Below are 21788 nucleotides of genomic sequence, written 5' to 3' on the forward strand. Positions count from 1 at the left end.
AGCTCCTGGGCAGAGGGCACAGGTGGGGCCAGCAGAGCTCAGTCCCTGTGGGAGAATCACCAAGCTGCTGCTTTCACCAGGGTTTCTGACATGGCTATTTGGGGGTTTGGCACAGCAAACCCAAGGCCTGGCTTGGAGCATCCATTGGGATCAGCCTTTGCCAGGGAAGCAGTGGGTGCTGTGTGTGAACCCATGGCTGAGCTATAGGGTTGTTGAGGCACAGACTCCTTTCTCCTCAGGAATTCAGGACAAAGAGTTCTGTGGATGAAGCCTTTGGACATTTTCCTCCAAGTCAAGTTGTATGTAAGCTTGACAGTCCAGAAAGAAGACAATGAAATAATTTCTCCTGCTAATTTCCACAAGACTGTGGAGGAAGACAAACAAGTTCTTCCCTTCAATACCTGCCATTTATTATACATTCTACTTTAGGTGACCACAGAGCCGCATAATTACCTTGGTCTGCTTTGATCTGTTACAGAGCTCTCAAGGTAGCACTGACTGTACCATTAACCGACACTTTTGCAAAACTTGCTATGCTTTCAGCGGGGTTTTATTGCCACACACCATTGTGAGAAGCATCCCTGCAGTGTCCTTTCCCCGGTCAGAGCAGACATTCCTCTGTGCTCGGGTCCGTCCCAGCCCCGCCCACGGCGCTGCTCTGCCGCAATGGGACACGGGGAAGCTGTGCCCGGCGTGTGTACCCCGAGTGTTGCTGTGTGCCCCCCATGTCCCCCAGTGTTCCCCCGCCCAGGGAGCTGCTCTTGCCCGGGATGGCCGGGCGCAGCCGCCGGGCCTCGCCGGCAGCGGGCAGGACCCGGCCCAGGCTGCGGGACACGCCGGGGGTGCCCGGCTGGAAAGCAGCTCAGGGTCCCGTCAGGGAGCTGTGGGCAAGGGGCTGCCAGCCATGCGGGAGGAAAGGCGCTGGGCCAGCCCCTAAGGCTGCCCCGCAGAAAGGCAGGCGAGGAGGAAGCTGCCAAATGAGCTTGGAATGTCGCAGGGCAGAGATGAAGGGACAAGTGCCCTTGTGGGCCGGGGGTCGGGGCCGGCCCTCGGGCCCGGCTCCGAGCGGCTCCTGAGGCGGCGTCAGGGCTGCCTGGAAGGATTGCAGGCGGCAGCCGAGAGCAGCAGCGCCGGCAGTGCCAGCCGGGCCCCACGGCCATCTGCCCGTGCCTTCGCAGGCCAGGAGGGCCGCGGGCTCTGCAGCGCTGCTCCTGCTCCCCCAGCCGGCCCAGAGCCTCAGGGCTGCCCCGCGGGCGCCACGGGAGCAGCGGCAGCCTCAGGGCCTGGCCCGGGGCTCGATCTGCTCAGGCCGGTGGCAGAGCCACAGCAGGGGGAAGGAGCTGAAGGAGCACCTGGGAGCCCGGGGAGAGGGAGAGAGGCTGTGAGACACGGCTGTGCCTATAATTTTAGAAGTTTTTTATTAGCTTAATACACCTAAAAAGTCACATTTGTCCATGACCTCTCAATGCAGATCATTCCAGAAATTTATCACTCTTACTATAAAAATTTTTTTCCTAATATCCAGCCCTTGGTGCAACTTGAGACTGTGTCGTCTGGGTCTGTCAGTTCTGCCTGGAGAAAGAGCCCAATCCCACCTGAGCACAGCCACCTTTCAGGGAGTTGTAGAGTGATGAGGTCACCCCTGAGTCTCCTTTTCTCCAGGCTGAGCACCCTCAGCTCCCTCAGTGCTTCCTCTCAGGGTTTGTGTTCCCAGCCCCTCTCCAGCCTCGTTGCCCCCTCTGGACGTGCTCGAGTGTCTCAACATCCTTCCCAACCTGAGGGGCCAGAACTGGGCACAGCACTCCAGGTGTGCCCTCACCTGTGCCCAGTGCAGGAGCAGAATGAGCTCCCTGCTCCTGCTGGCCGCACCACTCCTGATCCAGGCCAGGAGCCCTTGGCCTTCTTGGCCACCAGGGCACTCTGCTGGCTCATGGTCAGTCACTGTTGACCAGGACCCCCAGGTCCCTTTCTGCCTGGGCACTGTCCAGCCACACCATCCCAGCCTAGAGCATTTCAGGGAGCCAAATTGCAGGACTTGGCACTTGGATTTATTCAGCTTCATCCTATTGGACTCTCCCCATCCATCCAACCATTCCACTGGTCTCTCTGCGAAGCCCTCCTACCTTCCAACAGATGGACACAGCTCCCAGCTTGGTGTCACCTGCAGATTTACTAATGTAAGACTCAATCCCCTCATCCATGTCATCAATAAAAACATTGAACAGAGCTGGTTCCAGCACAGAGCCCTGAGGGACACCACTGGTGCCTGGCTGCCAGCTGGATGCAGCCCCGTTCACCTCTGGGCCAGCCATCCAGCCAGTTCTGAACCCAGCAGAGAGTGCTCCTGTCCCAGCCGTGGGCTGCAGCTTTTCCAGGGAATGCTGTGGGACACAGTGTCAAAGGCCTTGCTGAAGTCCAAAAAAACAACATCCACAGCCTTTCCTGCATCCATCAGGAGGGTCACCTGGTCATAAAAAGAGATCAGGTTGGTGAAACATGACCTACCCCTCCTAAACCCATGCTCTACAATCTGAAATCTCCTCATGCAGAGGAAACAGGATCTGTGACTTGGCTCTCAGCCCAATCATCCCAGGAAAACCAAGAATCACCATAGGATTTACCAGTGTTTGAACCCCATGTCCCCACAAACCTAGTGGGAATCTGCTTTGGAGCAAATAAATTTAAATCTACCCATGAAAAAAGAAATAACAGCAGCTTTGATCAGCTGCAGTCCAGGTGCCTCTGCAAACCCATATGCAGAAAAGAAGTTCACACCCTGACATCCCTCCCAGGGAATCCAGAGCTTCATGGATACTCACGTAGCTCGAGCTGGCACCCTCTTCACGATCACTGAGACGTTCTTTGGGATCTGTGCATCATCGGAGTATTCTGAGAACAGCACAAGTGCAGAAGAAGTGTGAGTCAGTTGGGAATAAGGGAGCAGCCAGGAAGAGCCAAGGCTTTAGGAAATCCCTCCCAAGTCCAGGTGAAGCTCAGGAAGCTCTTTGCTAGTGGTGGTGTTATGGCATCTACAGCACCTGGCAAGGTCTCCAACATTTCCTGGGTTCACCTTAGTTTCTGCTCTGCAGGAGAGAGTTGGCAAGCATTGGGTTTGAATAGCCTAGGCTGTTGGACCATCTTCTTGTTTTTGTTGCCATGTGCTTTGTCAGACACCTGCATAGTGACCATGGCTGCCAGCAATGGGTCGCTGTCTCAGTGCTCATTAACAGGAGAGGGATGAGAGTGAATATTTGCAAGCTGGATGGAAAAAGGAACTTGCATTTATTACATGTTTTGCACGTGCCAGGTCAGGTCTTGCAGCATCTTCTGCCTTCTGGAGGTTTTGCACCAATCTTCAGTCTCATGCTTGTTTTCCACCTGCAAACACTTTCATGTGTTGCTTTCTTCATCAGGAATTCTTGTCCCTGTAAAACCAACAGCTGCTCTCTGAGTCTTTTGCTTTGTAGTTCATGATAATGTTTTGTAGTTTCTTTCTCTCTCTCCCTCTCTGTTTTGGAGGGCTGAACAATCTAACCTGCATCACCAGGTGTGCATTCCTCTATTCAAGAGTACAGTATAGAAGAGAGGCAGAAGAATCTCCTCAGGACACATGTACAAACACTGTGTCCCAGACAGTCCCAGCCATGTTTGGCTGCTGTAACCTTGAGCTGGCTCAGTTCTTCCTGCTCAAATGTGAGGCTTACACATTCCTTGCTGGATTTGGCCCACGCCTTTGGCTGGTGTGAGGTCAGTGTGGCTGGCTAGAGTGTGGCCTCCTGCCTTACCTGGTTCCCTGGCGACTCAGGTGCCCAGGTTCCACCTTGGAACACTGCCTTTGTCCAGGGAACTCAGGCACTTGCGTGCTAGGTTTGGGGCCATGGGGTGGTGGTTCTTGGCCCTGATGCTGGTGTTAGTCCCCTGGCATACTAGAAACCCTACCTTGTGGCTGTGGGTCTTGATGTCCTGCCTCCCTGAGGTTGATGCCTGCCTGCTGTGCTTTGGGCCCCCTATTCAGCGGGCACGCCTTTGCCGTGACATTACTGGGGCCTTTGTTGATGAGCTCAGACATAAAAAATGCATGGAGGCCCTTGTTGAGGCTGCTAAACCGCTTGCCTCCGTCACTGTAGGTACGTCATGAGTCCCTAGGGACACCAAACCCAACAGGGATCCTGCCCAAGGACATCTGTCCTGACTGGTCCCTCCTTTCCACCAGGGACATCCATCCCAAAGGGGATCCCCACCCTGAACAGCACCCCAGAGCCCTCTGGGTTTCCCATTTCAACCAAGGCTCTCACACTGACATTGAGCAAGATCCCAGGAAGCTGGGGACCCTAGGGACCCACCCCAGACAAGCCAAGGTCTTCTCAGTCCTGATTTGGCTCCCAGGGACTTTTGGGCATCCCAAACCTGCCTGGAACCCTGAGAATCATGCATCCATGACCAAGGACACACTGGGGACATACTGGGGACCCCTGGGGCCCTACCTAAGACCTTAGGAATCCACAGGGACACCTAACCTTTCCCAGTATCCCTTAAATCTTGTTCAGGACTTCAGGAACCCCCAGAAACCCCCAGACTTTACTGGACCTTCCCATCCCTGAAACTCCAACCCTAACCCTGTACTGATTGCTGTGTCCCTGTACTGGTTCCAGCATCAAGACAGCGTGAGGAACTTCGGGAGATTGTCATGGATGCAATGAATTCTCTAGAGGAGCGATGGGGCAAGAGTGAGCAGACTGAGGGACATGACACATGAGACATGAGACAGGGGGCAAGGGGGTGGGATGTGGAGGCCTTGAATTGGGATGGCGTGGAGGTGAAATAGAGGATGTAGGAAGGTCTGGGAGCTGTAAAGGGATATTTGGGGAATCCTGAGGATATATGGGTTTCAATTTATACAGCTTCTTGGGGAGTTTGAGGGGATATTTGGGAATGTATCTGACTTCAGGAGGGATATATGGAGTCAAAGTGAGTTGTATAAAGGATCTATGGGGTCTGGGAAAGATTTATGGGAACCAGGGGGAGGGCACATTGTCTTACCTGGACATTTGGGACACACCAGAGTCCCTGAACAAGTCTCTGCAGGAAGCTGTCAGCACAATCTGGAGGAAGCTGAGCCAGCTGAGTAAAGGTATGAGGCCACCCTGGGAGCCCCTGTCCTAGAGAAACTCCCAGGGACCCCATCTGTGCTGGACAAGGGCTGAATCCTCACAGCTCATTACAAGGATGTGGGTCCCCAGTGATGCCCAGTCTAATGCTGCTTTCTCCCCACCAGTTCCAGCCTGTGTCCCTCCCTGTGGTGAGTGCCTATCCTTCTGTCTTGCCCTCCCTTGTCTCTTCGTACATCTCCCACTTCCCTGGGGCCACCAAGTCTCTCTTTCCCAGGATTCCAGCCAGCTGCCCGTGTCTTCCAGTGTGCTACCTGCCGCTTGGTGGACTGTCAGTTTGCCCTGGACTGCCCAGGTATGATGGGGCCATGAGAGGCTGTTGTGTTAAGGGTAAGGAAATATTCCTCAACTTCCTCCCATTCTTAGGGGTTTTTTGTGCTATTTTTTATGTTTGGTGGCACTTGAGTGACTCCAGTCACACTTCTGGTACTGATTGAGGTCAAATGATCTGACTTTGCTTTTAAAGGTCTAAGCTAGAAAAATGCAGAATGTGTGTCAGCAAAGGTGGTCATACACTGGGGGCAGGTAGCTTTTGGGAGGGAGGTGTGTTCAGTACTATAATGAGATTATAGTGAGCAGAGTTGATCCAGAAGACAGGATTTCACCACAAAAATCTCTGGGGACTCCCCGTGTTTCTCACCCACGGTCCCACGCTGAGTGCACCTGCCCAAGTGTACATCTGCCCATCCCTGCAGCCAGCACAGGAGCACCATCATGTCTCTCAGTGCATGTGCAGATGTAAGCTCATGAGCCTGTCAATGCTCCCAGTGCAGGACCTGTGGACCTACACAGATGAAACCATCGTGCTGCGCTGCAGTGTGCCTTTCCACATCCCCCCCAACCTGTCCGTCACCTGGATGTTTGCCCCAAATGTGAGTCACACGTGGTCCTGCAAGGGTGTGAGCTGACATTCTGAGGAGGACTGCTGCAGGTGTAGTGACTGCTGCCACAGCAGCTGTCTGTGCTGGAGGTAGCAGCTGTGTAAGCACACATAGGATGTTTGCTCATGGGAAGGCTGCCCACGAGCAGCAGGCAGATGTGTGTTTGCTGATACATGTGTGCACGTGTAGAATCATAACATCACAGGATGGTCTGGGTTGAAAAAGACTTTAAATCTCATGTCATTCCAATCCCCTGGAAGGTGTGGACACCTTCCACCAGACCAGGCTGCTTCAAGCCCCAACCAACCTGGCTTTGGGTGCTTCCAGGGATGGGGCAGCCACATCTTACATGCACAATCTGTGCCAGGGTGTCATGGGCTGAGTGGAAGCTTCAGATAAAGTTTGTTAAAGAAGCCCTGCTGCTGAGTCTGAGGGCCAGAAAGGAATTCCTTTGTGTATTTAAGCTCTTTCAGACAGATGGGTTCAGATGATGGTAAATTCTTCCTTAGCCTCAGAATTTGGCAACAGTTTAAATCTTGGGAATTATTTTGGCCCAAAAGTCCTAATTATGACAAATTAGATATATTTATAAAAAGGAATTATTTAATAAACAAATTAACAGGCAAAATAGATTAAAGATCTTAACCAGAAATACTTATAACACAGTATAAAACTAAAAGAACTACTCATAGATTACAGCATAACATAGAACAGTGCACTGTATCAAGGTATCTATATTAAAGCTAGCAAAAGAAATAGTATTGAATAGGAGCCAAATGTAACTTACCACCAAAATGACCATAATGTACAAAGATTCCTTCACTCCACCCCCAGGGGGTTTACTGGGAAATAGGTGTCCCTATTTATGGGAGAAACTCCACACATTTCCAGGAAAACCTGTAGAAGCTTTCTGCTTTGCAGAGGTTTGCTCTGGCTTTTATAGTTGTAAAGTGACTTGCTGTCAGTCAGAAATCCACCTTCCCTTCCATGTCTCACTTTGACAGTAAGATGTTTATTGGCAGTTGGGAGATGCTAACCCAGTGGTGCAAAAATAACCCATTACCAGACAGATCGTCCTGTTTGGGTTATCTGACTGACTGACAAAGAACAGATAAGCTCTTGAGGGGATGAGATGCTCTGCTACACAGGGCCTCACCTCACTCATGGGGAAGAAGTCCTTCCTGCATGTGCAGTAGGTGACTTTCGTGTGCACCCTGGGTGTACATGCATGTGGGATGAGAGCTGTGTGCACCAGCAGGAGCACAAGAAGCATGAAGGGGATGTGTCAAGCACGTGCAGGACATGGTGCCTTTGTGTGTGCAGTTCTGTGTGCCCAGTGGTCTGGGCAGTGCTGATGTGTCCCCCTGTGCCCCAGCTGCGCACACAGGACATGGCACTGTTCAAGGAGCTGAAGGGGAATCCAGAGAAGCCCTTCAGTCTGACCATTGAGGAACCCGCTCCAGGAACCGTTGCCTGTCGCCTGGGGGAACATTCCAAGCCCATTATCCGCAAGTTCTTCTACCTCAATGGTGAGCCCAGACACCTGAGTGCCCTGGGGGCAGGGAGCAGTGTGGAGCAGAGTGGGATCTGGGACACCTGGTTCCACGGGAAGGGGGAGAGCAGGGTGCCAGGACGCCTGGTTCATGGTGGACAGGTGGATTAGAGCATGTGTTTATCGATTCTGGGATCTCCCAACGCGGGAATAATGTGCTCTGACTCCATGATTTCAGAAGGCTGAAGAAATGCTTTATTAAGCTATAGTATATTACACTAATACTATATAAAACTATACTAAAATGATACCAAAGAAAAACCCATGACTCTCTGGAGAGAGTCACAACACAGGTTTAACCTAATTAGTTAATCAATCTAAACAACTCTCACAAGTGTCTAATAAATCACTCATCGTAAACAATCTCCATAACACATTCCACATGTGTTAAACAACAAGAACAACAAATAAAAATTGTTTTCTCTTCTCTGAACTTCTCACTACCTTCCCTAAAAAAAAATCCTAGGAGAGGGAATTATGTCTCTCTCTGTTCAGAGAATGTGAACACCACATGTGTTCCCTGGTGCCTGACTCCCCTGGGAGCATGTGGGGTGGAGCAGGGACCCCCAGATGCCTGGGTCACTGGGGTCAGTGAGGTCTGTGGCTGGAGCAAGAGCTGCAGGGATAGCTGCTCCCTGGGTGCAGGCCCCCATGACCTGAGGGGTCTGGGTCTCCACAGTATCAGAGGGAAGCGTGGAGGAAGAGAAAGGACTCCAGACGCTGTTCACCAGTGTGCTGCACTGGAATGACGAGACATATACCCCCATACCAGCCCTGGGGCTGGCTGTGGGTTTTGGCTCCATGGCATGCATTCTGCTGCTGGTGTGAGTACTCCTGACCTGGTGAGGTACTCCAAAAATCCCCATGCTTCTGGAGCTCTTCTCAGACCAGCTTGGGACTCCCTATTCCCTCTGCATTCTCAGTACCTTGGGATTCACTGCAAGTACAAGGGGACCCAGGTGTCCAAGGGTAGGCCAAAAACTGCCAGGACTCCTAAATTCACAGGATCCTCCATGTCTCCTGGGACTCCCTTTGCCCTCTGGCCCATTCCAGGATCTCTCCCTTGCACCCAGTAGCACTCCAAGCTGCCTTTACTTCCCCCAGATTCCCTAATTGCCCCTACAACTTTCCCCAGTTTTCCCTAGAACCCTTGCTGTCCCTTTGGGGGTACCAGCTTCAGTTACCCCAGTTGCCCCCAGGATACCATAGATTCACCCTTAGGCCCGTCAGTTGCTCTGAGAAACCCCCAGTTGCTCCTTGAGCCCTCCTAATGCCCCATGTGTCCCTGTCCTCCTCACATACACCCAGGGTGTCCTCCCTGCTCCCCCTTTCTCCATTCCTCCTCCTGTCTCCCAGGGCCAGCTGGCAGTGCCTCTATGTCCGTCAGACGTGCCGCAGGCGTGGACATCATGGACACCAGGGTACCCAAGAGGATTCCAGACTCCTGGATTCAGTCTAGGGCACTGTAGCACATGGATCCACCCCGGAGAACCAAAATTTCTGCAATTGCTTTGCTTCTGCTAGTCTTAAAATAGAAATACAGATTTCTGAAAATCTGGATTATGCTTGTGATAGAAATATTGGGTTCTTTGGCTTGCAGACTTTAAAACTGGGTACTGGGCAGCATTTCCTTTCCCTGAGTGGTCATTCCAGCTGCAGCTGCAGAGTTCTCAGTGGTGGTGATGCTGCAGGGTGGGGGAGAAGGGTAGTAACTCAACAGACTTGCTTTAGAGCTGTCTTAAATTGGGCAAGAATCAATGGGAGTGGTTGAGAAACACAAGGGATGGGTCCCTTGGCTGCCCCTGAATACAGGAAGGGCCAACACTAGAACAGTGTCTGGAGCAAAGCTGGCCAAAGTGGGGTCTCAGGGCAAAAAAAGAGGAGGGGAAAGCATCTCTGCTTGCTTGAGATCAGCAGATGGACAGTGTCTCTCCTCCTCCCCTGAAGGGATGCCTCTGGTTGAGCTTCAAACCTCCAAGTGTATTGGAGCAGACCTGGGAATAGTTATGTGTATATAACTGGGTTAATATATATCTATATCTAATAGATCCCTGTTACTACCCCTTCTGTCATAATGCATATTAACACTCCATAGTGCATTTATCACCAACATCCTGAATCTGCTTTCCTATTCCTTCCCTAAACCATGCTATTTTTGAACCTGGATTGTGTAAGTCCTTATTTGACTGGGCTAGACCATGTTGGTCAATTGCACTATGGAGAATTTGTGATCTCACAAGTTCCCACTGAACACAGCCAGATTGTGCCAGATATTGTATCAGATCTTCTACTTTTGAGCACTGCCTGTCCCTGCCATTCTTTTGAGTGCCTTAAAACCAAATTATACCTTTGCATGTTTCCAAATTCCTTCTGTTCCATCTGAGTGCTCCTCTGGATCCCCTCTTACTCATTCAGTTCACTTCCAACCACTCTCAGATGGACTCCATTCCTATCCAGCTGCTTTCATATTCTCTTCATTCCGCTTGTTCATTCTTAGAAGCCTTCTGTTGTTCTCCTTGCACTAAGAGATCATTGCCATTTTTCCCCTTGTACTCTTGTGTTCCCTCCATTTCCCTCTGTGTGCACCCAGATCTTATCTGTCCCACTCTTTCAGTACTCAGATCTCCTTTAGTTCTTTCAGCATCTCCTTAGTGCTGACTTTTCTCCCCTGGGCAAGCTCACATCCCTCTTTTTCTTACCTCACATTCCCTTTACTGACCTCCATCAATGCTCAGATCCCACTGTTCCTTCTGTGGGTGCTCATTTCCTATGGGTTCCACCATGATATCCCTCACCACCCCTCTGTGCACACTCAATCCCTTGTTTTTCCTCCAAGCATGCTTAGCTCCCCTCTGTACGTGCTCAGATGCCCATTGCTGCCCTCCATCCACCTGTTTTCGCTCCATTCCTGGGCAGATGCTTTCCTCTCACCCTGCATGGCCTCAACTCTCTCACCTGCCTTACAGAAACCACTTATCAGGCCATTCAGCTGCTTCCTTGCAGGTCAGGACTCTGTCCCATGGGGAGTCAAGACTTCTCCTGCCTCCTCCAGATATAGACCCCCTCCACCACGACCCTCTGCCTGTGTCATGTGCCCCAGAACACGCCAGGTGCTTCAAACACTGCCCCACAGCAGTTCCCCTCTCTGAGGATCTTGGGGCTGCTCTGCTGTCCCAACCAAAGCCAGGCTGGGCTGGAATGGAGCAGATTAAACAAGAGCCCCTTGACCTGGCAGCACCAGCTGCAGTGGTGGGAGGCAGGGACAGCCCTGTTTGCTCTCCACCTGGCTGGTGACTGTGGCATTCAAGTGTTTGCTGAGCAATACTCTTCAAAGTTTGCAAATATGCTGTTCCTTGGGGAAATTCCATCCAAGTCACTCAGCACTCACAGAAGAGACCATTCCAAGGATTCTTGTTGGCACGGGAATTCTTTTCTTTGCAATCCAGAACCACAGGCACCTCCACCTCAGCTGGTGTTTTCTGCATCACAAAGGAAACCAACCTGATCTCTTCCAGCAGGAAAGGGAGGTAGGACACACTCAGCCCGCCCAGTGCAGAGGGCACTACAAATCCTTCTGTGTTCCTGGCCAGTGCAGAGCTCTGCGCTCCAGAGGGCATTTCCACAGGGAGCAATGGGTGAGTACAGGGCTGGGAAGTGGGCACTCCTTGCCAGCAATGGGGAGAGCAAAGACAGGGCAGCTCAGCAGGAGGGAGAGGCTCCATGCTCTGGTTCTTGCACACTGATGGGGAGCAGTGGCACCGGTGCCCTTTAGGGGCACTGGCCACCTCTGAGCACCAGCTGCTCATGCCCTGTCTTCTGGCTCAGCCCAGCCAGGCCCCTGTTCCAGGGAGCAGGAGTGAAACTTGCCTCAGGCAGTTGTTGGCTGCTTTGCTATGTCCAAAACTACCCTGTGTTTGACTTGCCCACCTCAGATCAAGGGGGAAAGGGCAGGTTGTGACCTCTTTGGCAAGCTTTGCGGCTTGCAGGGAGCAGCCTGATGCTGCCCAGCATGCTCAGTGCCCTTCTGCACCTCACAGGCTCGTGTTAGCTGTGGTGTTGTTGCCATGGGAGGGATGGTCACATTTCTTTTCTTCTTGTCCCTTTCTACCAGCTGAGTCTCTTCTGCTCCTTGCTTCCCTGCTCATCTTGGCTTCACCAGGCCATTCTGTGCACACACAAAGCCTAAACACCTTCAAGAAATCTCCCTCCAACACTTCGAGTGTTCTGAAGAGAACCAGTAGGTAACATCCCTTGGGCACCTGGTGTTGTGTGCATGTGTTCAGCCCGCTCTGGGTAGGGCAGGACAGTGCACTGTCCCTTGTCCTGGCCCTGCTTCAGGATGGAGGATGGTGAAGATGTGCCCAGCACAGGCTGCCAGGCTCTGTGTGTGTGTGTGTGTGTGTGTGTGTGTGTGTGTGTGTGTGTGCATTGTGCAGGCTGGGAAGAGTGGCTTTGTGCTTGAAGGATCATTTTTCCCCATTCCCTGAGTCACAGGCAGGGGCTGGATCCTCTTCCCCTTACTCCCAGCATGGCCCTGCTGTAGTGGCACACCCCTTTTTCAGGAGACCCAAGGGAGTCCACTGGTGCCTGTATTCAGTCTCTTGGACTGATATCAGCATTGCTCAGTCAGTCTGGGCCCTTTCAATGGGGCTGACTCCTGTTAGTTTTCCCTATGGAAAAGGAACAGAGGGTTGAGGCCAACCCCCTCTCTGGGCTGGGAGAGCTGGTTATCCCCCATCTGGCCATGTGGCCAGATGAATCTCCCTCCTGCCCAGGGTCTTGTCCTGATGCCCAGGCTTTTGTTCTATCCCCCTCTGTGCTGCCCCAGCTTGGCCCAGGGACTGCAGTGAGGTTCTGGTTGGCAGCCCCAGTGGTGTGTACATCATCCAGCCCACGGGACTGCACCCCATCATGGTGTACTGTGAGATGAGCGGGGCCAACGGGGGCTGGACCGTCATCCAGAGGAACCGGCAGGACACGGACATCACCTGGGCAGAGTCCTGGAGCACCTACAAGCACGGCTTTGGGAATGTGCACGCTGAGTTCTGGCTGGGCACCGAGTACATCCACCAGATCACCAGGCAGAAGATCTACCAGGTCAGGTTTATCATCTGGGATGCTGCAAACAACATGAAGTTCGCAGACTACAACCTGTTCAGCCTGGATGATGAGTCCCAGGGCTACCGGCTGAGGCTGGGAGCACACTCGGGGACAGCAGAGGATGCCATGGATTCAGACAATCCCAGGAAAGTGCACAACAACATGAAGTTCTCCACAAAGGATCGGGATCAGGACACTTACAGAGGGAACTGTGCCTCACGCTATGGGGGTGGGTGGTGGTACTCGGCGTGTTACTCTGTGCAGCTCAACGTCAAGGGGGGCCTGACGTGGGGCAAGCTGTGCAAGGGGACCTGCAGAGCCTCGGCCATCCTCATCAAACCAACTCCACACCCCTAGAACTCCTTCCACATGCAGCACATGGCCCAGCCTGTGCCCTGCTGGGGCCCATTTGATGATGAAGCCTGGGGGTAAATAGGGTTGTTGTTCTAGATCAAGAACTGCTTTGTTTTCCTCCTGTCCTGAAAAGTAGCAAAGCTCCTGGGTCTGTCTCTGGCCATTCACCTGTGGTGGGTTTTGGGGGGAATATTATTAGAGCTCATATTTATAAACACTGCAGTATCCAAGCATGTTCCTTCTGGAGAGAACTCTGTGCTCAGTAGCCTAAAACCCTCCTGATTAGCACGGCCTTAAGCTCTTTTTGCTTTGTGGGTACAGATGTTTTCAGCAGAAAAGTATCCACTATCACCAGCTAACCTGACCTAATCTATACTGACCTCAGGGCAGGCCATGTCCACAACACATCCCTGCTGCAGTCCGTGTTCATCCTGCAGAATAAAATCACTTTCTGACCTGCACAGTGTCCTTCATTTATTTGGGAACTCCTTGCAACTGCTGCCTGTTTCCTGCCAGAAACAAACAAGAGGCTTTTGGTGCAGTAAGAAAAAGTTTTCAAAGGAAGATTTTTTTATACAACTCAAGTGAGGAATTAGAGACAAAACTTTCACTTAAAGAAGAGTGTTACATTCCAAGGAGGGGATCTCCCACAAAGGGAAAGTAGCATCACACAGCCAACAGCAAGCAGAGGGTGTGAGGGAAGCACCAGGTCAGTTGCACCCTGCCAGCCATGACCTGGAAAGCCAGGCCAGTGTCATCCTGCCTCATTAACCCTGTGAACACTGGGAGGGAACTGGGAGAGTGGAAAGGAACAGCAGTATTGCAAGGCCACACAGCGCCATGTGGCTGGTCTGTCTGGGCTGGTGTGAGAGCTGAGACAGCCTGACACGGCAGGGATCCCAGAATTTCAAGATTCTGGATCAGCTTGGGTCTGTATGGAAATGCTCTGGTGTGGTGATAACCTTGTGCACTGGGCAGCTGAGCAGTGGACGTGGTACCTGTGGTGTGATGCTGAGCAGAGGGAGGATGTTTGGCTGTTGCACTGTTGTCTACAGTGCTGAACAGAGCAGATGTCTCACTGGCTGCACTCATAGATTCACAGAATATTCTGAGTTGGAAGGGACCTACAAAAATCATCGAGCACAACTATTCTCTTTCCATCAGAGACCCAGGATGCAGCTCAGCATCACTCAGAGCTGCCTGCTGGCTGGAATGTTGTTTACCAGGAGCCCCAAGCCTTTGTCCAGCCTCTCCCCTTCTGTTAGGCTGTGCATGCAGGCTGGAGCACCAATGCCTTTCTAAACCAGCAGCCATATCTCTTAGTCCAGAAGTGCTGCTCTCAGCTCCGCTCCAGCTGGGAAGCCTTTCTCAGCCAGCAGCACCCTCCTATCTCCATCTTCCCATGAAGCAGTGCTGCCCACCTGCAGGTGCCTCCAAGGCTGCCAAAAAATGCTCCTTGGGAACTTGACAGCTCCTCAGGAACAATGCTCTGCCAAAGCTCTGCAGGGTGCCCTGGGACCTTGGTCACAGACCTTGGCTCCACAGTCCCACGTTATTCAGCATTCCAAGCCACAAACCTTCCTTGGGCTCAGCTTTTCTTCCACAGAGGGAGGAGAGGAGCTGTGGGGTCTTTCAGGCCCCAGGTTCAGACTTCAATGCATCACAAGGAACTTCATAGACACATTCCCTGTCTGCAGCAGGGAATGATGGGACTGACTGACCCACATCACTCACACCCTCAGGGAGTCCACTGCCCTCTCCACTCTCCAGGCTGTCGTGGTTTCTTCTCTTTCCCAGCACAAATCAACCACCCAGCCATGAACAGGAGCAAACTGTGAGTGAGGGTTGTGCATGATCAGGGCTTTGCTGGCCCTGTTGGCTAATTGTGGCCTTACAGACACAGTCCAGGCTGGAACAAGCCGTTGAAAGGAATATTGCCAAACACAAAGACTTTCCCCCAAGTCTGCCACCCTGAACAGTGGGCAGAATGATCCCCCCCACACCTGTGTGCAGGTAGACATGAGGCAGCACAGTCTGGCTCCAGGGTTTATTGCAGCTGATTCCTCCCACCACGGATAGCAGAGCTGTGGGGTGTGCGGGGCTCAGGGAGGGAGCAGGGCCTGGGCAAAGCAGGGGTCACCAACTGCAGGGGAAGGGAGCTGGCACCATGTCCCCCTCCCCAGGATGGGAGTGGGTGCACCCACCCCAAACCAATGCCTGTGTCCCAGTGCCAGCCAGCATCATGGCACTGGACAAAGCTGCCCGTGTGCCCAGCACTCCGGGCAATGGCTCCTGAGCCCCAGAGCTGCTGTGTTTTGGCTGGTGAGGGAACAGGAGCTGTAGGCAGAGCAGGATGTGCACTGGGACTGGCATGGAAATGGGGCACCAAGCTGGGGATGGTGGCACCCCCACACTCCCAGGGAGCTGGGCACAGTCAACACACATCTGTGGGTTTGACCAGGATGAGGGAGGATGCACAGTCACCTTTATCACAGAATCCTGGCCACACAATGTAGTTTTTGGCATTGAGCAGGACGTTCTGGCACCTGTTGTACCACCACCCCCCATAGCTCTTGGCGCAGTTCCCGCTGTACTGGTCCTGGTCCTTGTCGACTGTGCTGAACTTCATGTTATCATGAATGCCCCCCTTCTTGGGGTGGTAGAGGGTCAGGTAGTCATCCCCATCCCCAGAGTGCCTGCCCAGCCTCAGGGGGTACCCGCTGGCCTCATTCTCCACTCGGAAGATGTCGTACTCGGCGTAGTGGGTGACGTTGGCTTTGTCCCGCACCACGAAGCGCACCTTGTAGGTGCCCTGCTGCGTCAGCAGGTGCAGGTACTCGGTGCCCAGCCAGTAATCGCTGTGCACATTCCCAAAGCCATACTTGTAGGTGGTCCAGGATTGCTTCCAGTTGAGCTCGGTGTCGTGGGAGTTTCTCTGCACCACGGTCCAGCCCTTGCCCTCGGTGTCCATGTCGCACCAGACCACGCGCGGCGGGGAGCGGGCTGGCTGGATCACGTACACGCCGCTGGGGCTGCCCTTGCGGAGGCGGCTGCAATCCGGGGGGAACCCTGAGGCTGCAGCAGCAAACACGGGGTGGGGGAGAGAGAAGGTCCGTTGTTGCATTGTGATTTCAGGGTTTACCTCGGAACCTCGGGTCCCTCCCCTGATAATTCCCTGCCAGGGGAGTCAGTCACCTCTCCTTTCCCCTCCCAGCACTATCTGTCAATCCTGGAATTCCAGAAGGGCACTGAGTGATTGGCAGATTCAAAGGATGCTCTCTACCCCTGGGGGGCATTGGGCCATCCAGGTGTCCTTTGTCCCTTAAGAACTCCTTCTGTGTACCTGGTTGGTGGGATTCCTACTCCTTCCCTCCCCCTCTCCTCGGGGTTAAAAGGAACAGCAACCACACGGTTTGGGAGTTCTGTTGGAGCTGGTGCTGGGTTCAGAGGCCTGTGGGCCAGAATAAAGCTCTGGATCCAAACCCTCCATCAGAACCCACTCCTTTCCTTCACCATCACCTTAAAGCTTCTCCCCCAGAGGTAACCCGAGGAGCAGACCCTGTTATGGGGGGAAGCTCCATCTCACAGCCACCAGAGCTCCTGCACGCCTGGACTTGTTCCCACGTGCCCAGCTGCAGCACCCAGCCAGCCAAAAGTGTCTCTGGGGTGAAACACCACAGTGCTGCTGTTTGGCTCAGCACCGAGGGCCAGACAAGCTGAGGCACGTCCTGTCCAGCTGTGTTGGTAAATATTCCAATAGTCCGTGAGTCTGTCAGGACAACAGACTCTGAAGATCAGTGAGGACTCAGGAACAAAAGGAGTGGTTCTGTCTGTGGCTTTTCCACTGGCTCATCCTCAGGGAACCTGAAGGTTCTATAAGAACCTTCAGCCTCTGTAAGAGCTCTGGAACCTATTTCTCATGATTTGCTGTTTCATTTGGAGCCTCTTGCCAAAGAAAGAAGGGTGAAAAAATCTCAAGGATTGCCAATTATGTCCTCAAAGTATGTCTGGTTCATATACCCTTGATATATTGAGCTGCAGCTCTTGCAGGGACCAGAAGTATCCAAATGCTCCACTGGATGAGGATATGTAATGAAAATTTATGTTTCCCCTGGGGCTCATGGCATTGGATAAGAAGGCTTAGTTCTGCCTTGGTCCTATAGAGGTCTCTTCCCCCAGCTTGTTGTAATTTATCTGATCTCTCATGTAGCCAAACTAATTTGCCATCTAATTTGTTTTTCTTGGCTTGTATCTGATGGGAGACAATTTGCTGTGTGTAATTCCAATTCAACCCATGAAACTCTGGGGTCTTGCAGGTACTGTAATCTTCCCTTAAAGGGATGAAGAGAATGTTTCTAATCCAAAAAGAGCTAAACAACTCGCTAGGATGGTCTCTTCTGGAACTGAGCCTCACAAACATGGCACAGCAATCCTTCCAGGCTGTGGTGTTCTGGCACAGCAATCTTTCCAAGCTGTGGTGTTCTGGCAAAAACTTGTTTGTTTCAGCATGGACCCCCCAAGGGGGTGAAGGTGACTTGGCAGGAGCCAGGCTGTAAAAGCCATGGCCCAGGGGTTGTGTGTGTGAGGAGTTCCTGTGCTGTGCATCCCCTTGGGTGTTTGCTCACCTTCCCTGGCACAGAGCAGCCCTGAGTGTCCTGCTCTGCCCCGTGTGCCCCCCCTACCCCTACTCACCGCTCCTGGGGCTGGCAGAGGGCACGGCGGGGCCAGCGCTGGCACAGAGCAGCAGCATTGCCACCACGGTGGGCAGGAGGACAAGGTCCCGGTGCAGCCAGGGTGTCCCAGCCTGGAGCCCTGGGGAGGAAAGTGCCCATCACCACGGCTCCTACTGCTCTGCTCCTGAGCAGACAGGAGGAAAGGTCCTGAAACCCAAACCAAACCAACAGCACCCCCTCACCCTGCACTCACTCAGCTCCTGGGGAGATGCCACCATGCCTGGGGAAGGATCCCCCAGTCACACATGCCACATGCACTGGTCAAGCAGGGAAAGGACCAAGGTGAAGCTCAGGTCTCCACATTAACCTCCCTTGACAGGATGTTGGAACACGTGGCACAGGTAGCCTGGGGCAGGCACAGCTGGCACCAAGCCTGTGTGTTGTTTGCTGCTTTGCTCTGGCAGCCCTCCTGCTCCCAGGGAAACTCACAGCTGCTGTCCTGCTCATCATTCTCTGTGCCTGTGCATACTCACCCCATGAGGTCTCATTTGAGCCCAGCACCACACTGGAGTGAGGTGTAGCTGGGCAGGAAACTCACCCATCACGACACACCCAGCACAGCTGCGCAGAGCAGGAACCCAGTGGAGCACCCTCCCATGCAGAGCTGTCCATGCTGCCTTTATAGGCACTGCACACACCCACGTGTGTTCACACTCATCATTTCTAGAGGCACAAGGAGGCACTTGCAGATTGTGGCTCGGGCAGGTTCCAGATCCCATGACGGCACAGCTGAGGGGAGGGACACGTGTGCTTCCAGCCAGAGAGTACAGAATAACCCCCTCCATGGAGAGGAGTTTCAGTTATTGACTGTCCCTACATAAACACTACATGTGAATTGCACACTTGGAGCAAAATCCAGAGAGCTGTGATCAAAGTGAAGTGGAGAGACCCAACTTTTTAAGGATTTACAGAAACCAGCAAAGGAGGAGAGGTCTGTGTGACCAGTCCCAAGCACGACCTTGGAAAGCTGAGGACAGGCCCTCAAGAGAGGTGCCCCCTCACTAACTCTCCACTGGCAGGTTTTAGGATCAGTCATGGGGCTGGAGCCAGTGTCCTGCAGCCAGAGCTACAGTGTCCCCTGGCACCCCAGTCTGCACGCTCTGAGCCAGGGCTCCAGTTAGCAAACAGGGGTCTGTGGGTTCCCAGTCCCTGTCTTTAGCCTGGTGAGTCCCTACATGTAGCTACAGATCCACCTTCAGTCCCAGAAATGTTGACCAGGAGTTTCTCTGTCTTCTGGATCAAAATGCTCTCTGGAACAATGCTTTGGGAGATCTGTTCTTCCTGCCAGAGGGTCCAGGAAGCTCCATAACCTTTTCAAGTCAAATTTAAGAAGATAAAAATGTGGCCCTTCTACCTTCTTCTTCTGTGTTGGTTTCTGATCAGACTTTTTTTTCATGGCACAGCTTCACACCTGCTCTTCACAGCAGTTCAGGGTCGAGATGAGGTTCCCACCAAACTTTCCATGCTGTGGGAATCAAGCAGTGCCACTTGCAGGCCTTGATGGACAGTGGCACCCAGACCTCTCCAAGATAATGGATCCCTGGTAAGGGATTCCTGGATTGACAGCATGAGAGAAAATAGCCTCAAGCTGCACCAGGGGAGGTTTAGATTAGACATTAGGAAAAATTTCTTCATGGGAAAGGTTGTCAAGGGAACAGGCTGCCCAGGGCAGTGGTAGAGTCACCATTCCTGGAAACATTCAAAAACCATGTGGATGTGACACTTGAGGATGTGGTTTGTTGGTGAACACAGTGATGCTGGGTTGACAGTTGGACTTACTGATCATTGAGGTCTTTTCCCACCAACTTAATGAATCCATGATTCTATGGTCAGGTTCCATCTGAACCCCTCCACGTCACCTCTGCTAGCTTGGTGAGAGGTTGGGAACCAAGGAGGAGATTGAGATGAGGTGAGATGAGATTGAGATGAGGTGAGATGAGATGAGATGAGATGAGATGAGATGAGATGAGATGAGATGAGATGAGATGAGATGAGATGAGATGAGATGAGATGAGATGAGATGAGATGAGATGAGATGAGATGATGAGATGAGATGAGGAGGCAATGTCTGTCCTGCCAGGTCCAAGCACAGGGGAAAGGGCTGAGTGTGGGCTCCATGTGAGGCAAACACAGCTGGATCCAGGATCCTTGATGAAGGGACACAGGGCAGAGGGCAGGGCTGGAAATGTGCTATGGCACAGATGTGAGCAGTCCATCCAGGAAATAAACCATCCACGGAGTAAGTCTGAGATCCATCCAGAAAAAGTGGACAGAGAGAGGACTGGAAAGTGCCTTTGTACTCCCAGTGTGCTCAGATGAGGACTGGAGCTCTAGAGCTGAGTTTAAACTGAGTTTAAACCTCACAGGCCCAGGGGAAGGTCCTGGGTGGGACAGACCACCAGCCTCGAGGGCCACAACAGCTGTTAACCCTGAAAGGGCAAATCCCCCAGCTGGGCTGGCTGTGGGGGGCCCAGCACTGAGATGGGAGGGCCAGGGAGGAGGTCTGCAGAGAACTGGAGACACAGGGTATCCAAAATCAGGACTTCTGGGTGCCTCTGGGTTGGTCTCAGCGCCAAAACAGTGAAACTTGAATGGGCTGTTTAGGGTCACAGCTGGGTCAGTTGTGAATGTCAGGGAATGGAGGTCCCATAACTTCTCTAACTTTTTCTTTTTTTGTCTTTGAACACACTCAGGCTGATTTTTTACAACCTAATTTCCCTTCTTTCCCCTTGTGTCTGTTGGCTCTCATGATTCCCTGTGCACCTCCAAGGAGAGTCACAGAATCACAGGGTGAGGGAACAAATTAGGTTGGGAGGGACTTCTGGTCCAAACCATGCTCAAGCAAGTCATTGTCAAGTCCTGAACCCCTCTAAGAAGAGAAATCCCACAGTCTCTCTTTGGGCACCTGTCCCAGTATTTGATCAAGCTCATGTTGGAGCAAAGCTCTATTTCTAACTTGATTTTTCATGGTCCAACTTAGATCCATTGCTTCTCATCCCACCATCATGGACCTCCTTGAAAAATCTCCATGTCCTTTGTGTGCTCCCATAAGTTCTTTGTGTGCTCCCAGAAGATGGTTGCTGTCAGCAATGGGATCCCTTCTGAGCCTGCTCTTCTCCAGGAGGAGCAAGCCCAGTTCTCTCCAATTCTCCTGACATTTCCTGAGCTCCAGGGCTCCAACCAGCCTGGGGGCCTCCAGTGGCCTCGAGTTTGTTTCTTGCAATGAGGGGTCCAAAGCAGAACACAGTGCCCTGAGGAGCCTGACTCCACCTGCTCCTCACCCTTCCACGAGGTAGCTGTAGGCTGCCACAAGATCCCATCTCAGCCCTCTCTTCTCCAGGCTGGTCAAACCCATCTTTCTCAGCATCTGCCCCAGCTGTCCTGGTGCTCTAGGCTGGATCCTTCTGGAGCTGAAGCTGCTGCTCTGCACAGGGACCCCCACACAGCCCTGCAGCTGCTGTCTCACCTGTGGAGGTGAGTAATCCCTTCCCTCACCCTCCTGGCTGCATTTTTCCAGATGCACCCTGGATTGCAGCAACAAACAGAACTGTGGCTGTTCCAGAACCAAACATTGACCAAGGCCAGGTTGGACAGGGCTTGGAGCAGCATGGACTAGTGGAAGGTGTCCCTGCCCATGGCAGGGGGATGGAACAAAATGGTCTTTGAAGAAAGACCCAACACAAACCTTTCCAGGATTCTGTGTTTCTATGAAATACACTGAACAGGAGCAGGATAGATCTGGGTGTTTGGAGAAATCCTCTCTGTGACCTTTCCCCTGCCTGCTTTGCTCATCCTGATCTTCACATGGGCTGCAGTCTCCTGTAAAAGCTGTCTGGAAGCTGCTGGAGAAGCCCTGCTGAGGGTCACTGCCTGTCCTTGCACAGGCACGGGAGTGTCCCTGCCCAGGTGACCACACTGCAAGGACACAGTCTGTGACAGAAAGCCCTGCCTGCCCAGCCTGGGGTGGCTGCTGGGCTGCAGGAGCTCTCCTGACTGAGAA

The 21788-nt window shown here is 52.7% G+C and overlaps 3 protein-coding genes across 3 annotated transcripts; 2 read left to right on the plus strand and 1 right to left on the minus strand.

Moving 5' to 3' along the window:
* Nucleotides 1-3958: 3958 nt before the first annotated feature.
* SPACA6 (sperm acrosome associated 6) lies at nt 3959-9060 on the plus strand. The gene is made up of 9 exons (XM_050981967.1): nt 3959-4127; nt 4653-4727; nt 5063-5131; nt 5276-5299; nt 5386-5463; nt 5937-6040; nt 7425-7578; nt 8281-8425; nt 8958-9060. Exons 1-9 carry the CDS (start codon nt 3959-3961, stop codon nt 9058-9060), a joined length of 921 nt encoding a protein of 306 aa, XP_050837924.1.
* A 2172-nt stretch (nt 9061-11232) lies between these two features.
* Nucleotides 11233-13058, plus strand: LOC108962697 (fibrinogen-like protein 1-like protein). The gene is made up of 2 exons (XM_050981968.1): nt 11233-11236; nt 12397-13058. Exons 1-2 carry the CDS (start codon nt 11233-11235, stop codon nt 13056-13058), a joined length of 666 nt encoding a protein of 221 aa, XP_050837925.1.
* Nucleotides 13059-15489: 2431 nt separating this feature from the next.
* On the minus strand, nt 15490-17862 carry LOC103820237 (fibrinogen-like protein 1-like protein). Its single transcript, XM_018919181.3, has 2 exons — nt 17748-17862; nt 15490-16130 (listed from the first exon to the last, which is right to left on the minus strand). The coding sequence occupies exons 1-2, from the start codon at nt 17803-17805 to the stop codon at nt 15490-15492; spliced, it is 699 nt and encodes a 232-aa protein (XP_018774726.2). The 5' UTR covers nt 17806-17862.
* Between the last annotated feature and the right edge of the window lie 3926 nt (nt 17863-21788).

The sequence above is a fragment of the Serinus canaria genome, chromosome 19, assembly GCF_022539315.1.
Source record: "Serinus canaria isolate serCan28SL12 chromosome 19, serCan2020, whole genome shotgun sequence".
NCBI classification, from domain to species: Eukaryota; Metazoa; Chordata; class Aves; order Passeriformes; family Fringillidae; genus Serinus; species Serinus canaria.